The sequence below is a fragment of the Hydra viridissima genome, unplaced genomic scaffold (assembly GCF_058129835.1).
Source record: "Hydra viridissima isolate aposymbiotic clone 2 unplaced genomic scaffold, HvirCarnegie_v1 scaffold_1, whole genome shotgun sequence".
NCBI lineage: Eukaryota > Metazoa > Cnidaria > Hydrozoa > Anthoathecata > Hydridae > Hydra > Hydra viridissima.
Window position 1 is genome coordinate 13,834,321 of NW_028324300.1, and position 8,338 is coordinate 13,842,658.

The 8,338-nt window shown below is 26.1% G+C and overlaps 1 protein-coding gene across 1 annotated transcript; it reads right to left on the reverse strand.

Moving 5' to 3' along the window:
• Positions 1-1,437: 1,437 nt before the first annotated feature.
• Positions 1,438-8,137, reverse strand: LOC145187240 (uncharacterized). Its single transcript, XM_090070440.1, has 11 exons — positions 7,986-8,137; positions 7,393-7,435; positions 6,580-6,648; positions 6,043-6,107; positions 5,836-5,882; positions 5,433-5,503; positions 2,874-2,916; positions 2,696-2,761; positions 2,493-2,539; positions 2,186-2,374; positions 1,438-1,495 (listed from the first exon to the last, which is right to left on the reverse strand). The coding sequence occupies exons 1-10, from the start codon at positions 8,029-8,031 to the stop codon at positions 2,188-2,190; spliced, it is 684 nt and encodes a 227-aa protein (XP_089926566.1). The 5' UTR covers positions 8,032-8,137; the 3' UTR covers positions 1,438-1,495; positions 2,186-2,187.
• Positions 8,138-8,338: the final 201 nt, after the last annotated feature.

Here is an 8,338-nt window from a genome sequence, read left to right on the forward strand (position 1 = left end):
GATTGCATCCAGCCTTTTTAGTGTGTGTTTTTTAGAGACCAGCAGAATTCATCCGGACGTATGAGCAGCTCATAGTGGTCAGAATGCACAAAAAATGCACCGAAACTCCAAGAAACTGAGATATTTTGATAGTTAGTAAAGTAATGTAAACTTGTTCGTTATGATTTGAAAAGCCAATAAGAACTTTTTTTTTAAAAAAAAAAAAAAAAATGACCGAAAAATTTTATTATTAAACACAAAAATGCGTAGTTTCAATGCTGATGCAAGTGCTTACGAAATGACAAAAAACTCGCAAAATATAAGCAATCAAAAATGCAAATCTAAAAAAAAATTGACAATAAAAACTGCCAATAAAAACTGCCATGTAAATTTAAATATTTTACTATTAAAATTCCGATGGGCACCACAGGAATTAAAAACATCCGATTTTAAATGCTACCAAAAACATACTAAACAAAACATCGTCTTCCCAAAAAACTATTATATTTCAAAATGTCAAGATTTGTCATCATAACATGAAATTGATTTTGATTAAAATGCATGTGATTAATGAATTTTAAACGGCAAAAAACGGTTAAAAGGGATTTTTTTTGACAAACTATTCTTAAGTTACTATTAAATTTCCAGATTTCTGTAAATTTTCCGAAAATAGCATTACATATCATGTTCGTGAATACAAATTTTTTTGGTCTTTTTTTTTTTAAATAAAGGTCGGCTTTTCAAATCATAAAGAACACATTTACATTAGTTTACTAAATATTATAAAGTCTAAATTTCTTTTAGTTTCGGCGTATTTTTTGTGCATTCTGACCACCGTGCGATTGACACGTGACAGTACTTATATAATTGCAGTCGCATGCAAAAAATAAAAAAATAAAAAAAATACGGAACGAGGTCAGAAATACACGCAACCTGCAGCCCAAAAGGTTGTTATTTAACTCAAAGATCCTTTTTTTAATTGTAATTTTTTAGATCATTTTTTAGCAGTATTAAAAAAAAAGTTGATATAACTATATTTTTTGAAGGTTTTTTTATAAATTTTTCTTCAGAGTGTTGATAAGTGACTGACTTAACGCCTAAAGAACACGCATATGACCTGGTAATTAAGATTGAGTTGGGTCGATCTGTTTTATAAAAATGTGCCTTTACTTTTTAACGACTATATATTTGATTTAAAAACCAAGATTTTCTTTCCAAGCTTGTATTAAAACAACTTTACGATTTTCTCTTTATTAAACCAACCCGAATTATCACTTTTAAATTTTTTAAACAAATTTTTGAAAACCTTTTGTAGCTTAACTTTTACAAAGACTTATTTTTCAAAATTTTAAGACAAATCTTGGCCTGTTAAATACAGGTTCCTTCTTGACACAAATACGATCAGTGTAAAACCAATTTTCAGGGTTAAATAACCGGCAAAAAAACAACTCAAAAAAATAATCATTGATATTGCTTCAAGTATACATTTCTTATTTACACCGGTAGAAAACTCAGCCTAAAAAGAAAAAAATCTAGAAAAAATATTTCATTTTGATTTAACTGTCGTTAGAGAAAATTATAATAAAATGTTTTTTTTATCTCTGGAATAGGAAGCTAATAATTGAGGAAGATGTAATTTTGTCTGTAAAAACATTAGTAAAAAGATTATAACTCAAACTTCATTTTCTCGTATTTAAAGAAGGTACGGGTCGAGAGGGGGGATATGAACAACTTAAAAATCACTGCAAAGCTGTAGAAGAGTACGAAGAACTCGCATATTAATACAGGACTGATAATTGTTAATTAAAAACTGTTGTTTCTAAACAAACTAACAATTAAAAAAAATACTTATACGGATTTTATTACGGATTATTTAAAATTACGGATTATTTAATTTATTACGGTTATTACGGATTTTTTAAAAGTTCGCGCTGGGTCTAAAACAGAGCTCTTTAATAATGGAATAAAAACTCTTATTTAAAAAAATGGTCCTCAAGGGTCTAAAAAAAAAAAAAAGGGTCTAAAACAGAGCAAAAATGGGTCTAAAAAAAAATGGGTCTAAAACAGAACAAAAATCTCTTTTTTTAACCAATCGAGATTTTTAACTTATCGTTTCTTTTAACTCAATTAAAAAGATATATTTACTAAATAACATCATAATTTTAGGTACAAATTTTCTAAAATAAAAAAGAAAACTCCCACTTACCTTCACTTTCGATACCACATTCTTATGTTCCGTGTTCGTTTAATTTTTTTCTGCAACTGCAACACACCATATAGCAATGCTTCAGCAGTTGGTGGACACCCTGGTACATAAATATCCACAGGAACTACACGATCACACCCGCGAACAACAGAATAAGAATAATGATAGTAACCGCCGCCATTTGCACAACTAAAACAACCAAAAAGTAATTCTTTTGGTTTTCATTATCTTTAAAAAAGGATCAGATTAATATAATTTTCGGCGTTGCTTAATGTTACTCTAATGTAAAATTTGACAAAACACGAACCTGCCCATTGAAATAACCCAACGTGGCTCTGGCATCTGATCATACACCTTTACAATACATTAAAAAGCATAAAGAAAACATAAAACATTTTATAAGCGACTTTCATTTATTTCAAAAGTTGTTCAGAGTAAAGCTGCTAAAACTTTTTTTCAGCTTGATTTTGTGTTAAAATATCAATTAAAAACATCAATCCCTCAACATACCCTACGTAAAGCTGGCGCCATTTTGTTTGTTAAAGTTCCTGCAACTATCATAACATCTGCTTGCCTCTGAAAAAAGATACATTCATATAAATTCTTCTGCCTGAAACATATTGTCAACCCAAGCAAAACAACTCTTAAAAACGTGTCAAACTAAACCACAAATATAAAAATAACTTACTGGGCTTGCTCGAAAGACAACACCAAATCTGTCCATGTCATATCTATATGATTCCCAATATAAAAACCATTAAAGAAAAAGTAAGACCAAAAACAAGTAGAACCAAGAACTAAGCTTCAATTTTTTTATCATTTGGATTTGTTATTCATGTTTGAATAACTTTTTTTTCTTCACAAACCTGACTAAAGAATCATAAAATCTGAACATGCTAAATCATAACTAACAAGGATACAGACTAAATATCTTCTTCTGAAAACATCTTTTATATAAAATATTTTCTGTGTTAATAGACATAAAAATGGGGCGAAAAAACTTAATCTAGTTTTCAAAGGTTTATTATAATTCAGAAGGAATAGTTGATCTAGGTAACATATATGAGGGGAGTTATAAAAAAGGAAAATATTTCTTTTCATCAGAACCAAAATTAGTTTCAGCAGGTGGTTTTTTTCAATTTATTTATATTTCAATCTATACTATATTATATTATATACTACTATATTACAATCTATACTAACTATACCTCAAAATTAATATTTCAATCAACAATTTATGTATCTATTAACAACTGATCAAGTTGTTAATGGATCCATAAATTGTTGATTGAAATAAAATCAAATTTATCAGAAAATATACAGAACAAATATCTTCTGAAAACATCTTTATATCTATGTATCAGATAAATTTACTGTAGATTTAATTTAATACATCCAACCACTAGAGGGGCCTGTCTACAACTTCCTAAAGTTGAAATTGTAGATAGGCCAAAAAAATATTTAACAAATAAAAAATGGAGAATGGAATGAAGTAAAAAGATAAGAAGACAGATTTAAGAATAATGCATATAAGATAAAACTAACTTCCTCTACACATGAGATTTATACAAATGTAAAATGGAAATGAAACTGAAAACAATTAGCAAATTTATTGTCTCCTTTGCTGTTAGACTTATCATTTCAGTTTACAAAGTCAAAGAAAATCTAAATTTCATACAACATATCAAAAAATGATATAAATTTAAGCATAATACTTAAGATTTTATTAGTTAAGATCTTTGATAAAATTTTAACATAAACTATCATGCAAGTTATGTCATTTAAAGTTTGGTAAAAACAAAAATAGGAACACAATTTGAAACCAGTCTGCAGAAAACAGTTATACTCAAAAGAAATTGATATAAGCTGTATTCTTTAACATCTATTTAAACAGCAAAAGAGGATCCACAAGAATTTACTAATTTATTTTTTAATAAGCAATATTTAAAATTGTGTTTAACAAGCAATATATATTCTAGGCTAAATATATAACTAAACTAAATAATATACTTTAGACTAACTTAAAACAAATATAGTATATATATACATATACATATATTTAATTACTTTAAATTACATATCTTTGAAGATACATCCTATTCAGCTATCTATGAACTAATGTACAATTAAATACTTATTAAGTGCAATTAAATATATAAAATACATATGTTTTTGTTGTTTTAACTTGCATACTTCACAGATACTATGAATGACTGTAAGCATTTGTCTTGTATTTAATAGAAAACTTAAAACAAACAATTTTTTTTGTGTTGTGTGATGATTAAAGTAATGATATCAGTTGTTGTTAGTATTTAGTCTACTTGGCTTAATTGGTAAACACTCAACATAACATTCACTTAATCTTATGAGAGAGGGAGAATTAAGGAGCATTTACAAAGGAGTATCTCCACAAAAATAAGGAGCATTTTTAACCTCTTTAAAAATGCTCCTTATTTTTGTGGAGATACTCCTTTGTAAAAAAAAAAAAAAAAAAAAAAAGTTTCTAGACAAAAATATTGCATCATGAAAAATTATACTAATGATATCTAAGATATCATTAGTATAATTTTTCATTTTGATTTCAGTTTTAATATTTGTTTTATATATATATATATATATATATATATATATATATATATATATATATATATATATATATATATATATATATATATATATATATATATATATATATATATATATCAGATAACAAATATTGAAACTGAAATAAACAGGAATACTAAAACAATTAAGAAAAAATACTACAATTTTTTTTCCTTTACTAAAATGACATTGTGATTTGTTTAAATTTATAAATGAATTTTGTTAAATCAGGAGTCTAATATAAATGATAGGTAATATCAGTAGAGATTGCAAGTAGTAAGAATGTAGTAGACATGTAGCATACTATAACAATTATAGTCTACATGAACCATTATCTACTATTCAATTGTTACTTCATTGTGATAATTTAAAGCTATATGGCCAACTATTATGGGTAATATTCCAAACTATGTTTTAAAAATAAACTTAAAATGGAAATCAAAATAGAATTGATTTTAGATTTAAGTTAAACAGATGTAAAAATGAAATTTAAAATTAATAATTTTTATTACAATTTTAAACATTCTCTTTATTATAGTTGAACACTTACTGATAAAAATTACCATCACATAAACTAGCATAGATTAGCATAATATAAACAACACATAAAGTAAAATAATTTTTTTATTATTACAAAACTTACCTAGGAGCAGCAAAATGCATCATCTCTATAGCACAGCATGCAAGACCAAAAGTCATTGGCCACAATGATGACTAAAAAAGAAAACTTTAATAGGCTAATTTTTCAATCTGTTACCAAGAGTAACATTTTATAGATGTAGAGATGTATATCAATAAAAAATTCCTCACTCATATACATTAACTATGGGTTAGAAATCATTATCACATATGCTTACTTTTTTTTACTTTTAAACTTACAAAATAGTAATTTTAATCAAGAAAAGTTTGCAAAATAAAAATAATAAATAAACAACTTATAATGACAAAAGCAGTTATGTTAGGTCTTTTTTTTTTACTTGAGTCAGACAATCCAAACTTTTACTCAACACCAAAAAATAACAAAAGCAATAAAAAAAAAACATTACCCGCCTTGCCCAATTTACCAAATCATCAACTTTTGCAATTACAAACTCTAATTAAAAAATTGTTCACCAATTATTTTAAATTTCTATTTTAAAACAAAATTTAACTTAACCCACTCATTTACTTAAAAGAGAAGAGGTAGATGCAAAAGAAAACAAAAAAGAAACAAAGGAAGAAACTGTAAGCAGAAACAATTGTAAAAAGCTCACCAGCAGCATTACTAACAAGTCCAGGCTTTGAGGCTGATGTACTTTGCTCTCTGTAAGGAACTAGACTGAAAAATAAGAAAAGTTAAAACGTAAAACATTTTAAGGTTATAATCTAAAATTAATCTTTCTAAAAGTAATATAGTAGCAGCAGCAAGCTTCTAAAAATTGAGTAAAGTTTCAGAGGAATTGTAGCCATGTAAACTTAATGTACTAAAAAATTAACATTAGAAATAGGAACCCTTTGACAATAAAATTTTAAAGATGATGAAAACTAATTCTCAACTAGCCATATTAATGGTATTTTTAACATTTCTGTAAATTGAGAAGGGATAAACAGATATGTTTCTAATTTTTCAAGTTGATTAATTTAAAAGTTACCTATATTTACAACTACAGTTACAATATGCATTATCTGCAGTTTTGTAAATGTTTTTTGATAAAAAAAATGTGTGAAGTTAATATTGTTGTAATAATTTAAAATTTCAACTAAATCAGAATAAATAAAGAATCTACACACATTTATGTATAATAAATCACCTTGTTGTTGTGGATTTTTGGTCATCCTTGATTATGGTATGTATTCCATGAGCAGTACAGGGTAAGATCCTATAAAAACATGATAAAACTTTATGAAATAATTTAATATTTTATAGTTAAACCATTTACAACAATAAGTTTCATACATAAGTTTGTCCCAAGTCACCCCACCATCCCCAGTAACCCTACTGTTCTAAGTCACCCCATTTTACGGTACTATGAAAAAAGAGGATTAATAACTTTATAGTAATATTTTAAAAACTCAAATTTATATACTGCTTTTATTAATATTTAAATACTTTGAGCTTTTTTTAAAAAGATTCAAATTAAATTTTGTTCTGATAGTAAATTAAATCAGTTTTCTCTGATTTCATAAAATGTTTAGAGCTTTTAATGAAAAAATAATATATTTGATGCAAGTTATATAACATATCTTCTTATAGTCTTAAGGAATGTTTTTAACACAGTCTAAACGGCTGAAAGTCTTGACATATACACCATTAGATATGGTATATTGCTGAATTAATGTGAACTTTTATGCATGCAAGTGTATGTGCATTTGTAACCTATTTATGATTAAGCATGTATAAATTAAATACATAGTAAATAAAAAACAACAACACCAGAAACTCTAAAAAAGATAAGAACGTTTTTTTAAAATTAAATTATTTAGAGTTCCTTGAATAGTAACAAAAACAAAAAAAATAGACACCATGTTATGTAATAAGGATCCATTTTTAAATCATCACAAAACATTATACAAAATGTTTGATAGAATACTAAGAATTAAGATAAAGCATATATTATCTGTACCTTATTTTGGTGGTATTTGAAGGGTTATAAAGAATCTTTGAGGCTATAAAATAATAAATATAACTAGAACAGCATTTAAACCACATAAATACAAACACAAATAGATTTCAGATTGCAGTTATGAAATGAAAAATAATAGAGATAGATTATAGGAAAATTACATTTATAAATACTATATTTAATTATGTTAGTCATAATCACCAAGAATCTGTTTAGAAAATGTTTTTATGTAGCATTTCCTATTTATCAACAGTATATTTAGACTTTTAACTTACAATTTTAAAAAGTTCACCTAATTTAACAAGTTTGGTGTTATTTTAATAACTTTTTAACATATCAAGAAAGTATCGAGTGCTTTTAGTTAAAGTACATGTAACTCTCTAAAAACGGAGTATCCCCTGAGTTCAAGAGTCCTCTAAATTCGATTTATTTCTGTTGAATGTGTTATGACTGCAGTATTGTTAACGATACCAAAAGAAAAAACTTTTCGTAATGGAAGAACTATACTTGTTTTTACTCGAATCAATCTGTTAACATCAAGACAAGTAATAAAACTTAAGAAAAATTTAAATTATAAATCTGTCAATACTTACAACTTAAAAGAATAACGTTTCTGTGGAAAATATTTTTCATCGACATTGTTATGTTGAAAATAAATCTATAATAGGCCGCTAAATATACTGTGCCTCTTTACGCCGGGAGCATCTGTTTTTAAGACAAACATGTAGTGATAAAAAAATTTTAACAGTAAATTTTTGGTTTCATGCTAATATCATTAGTTTGATTTTTAGTAGCAAACACACAAGTTAAATGTTTTATGAAACTAATTTAGTATTTACTATATTTTATTTTGCTTTGGGATTTTTAACAATTATCTTATTTCTCCGTCACAACCCTTGGATTTTGGCTGTAACAGCTGACTGTCAAGATTTTAGTTTGCAATTTT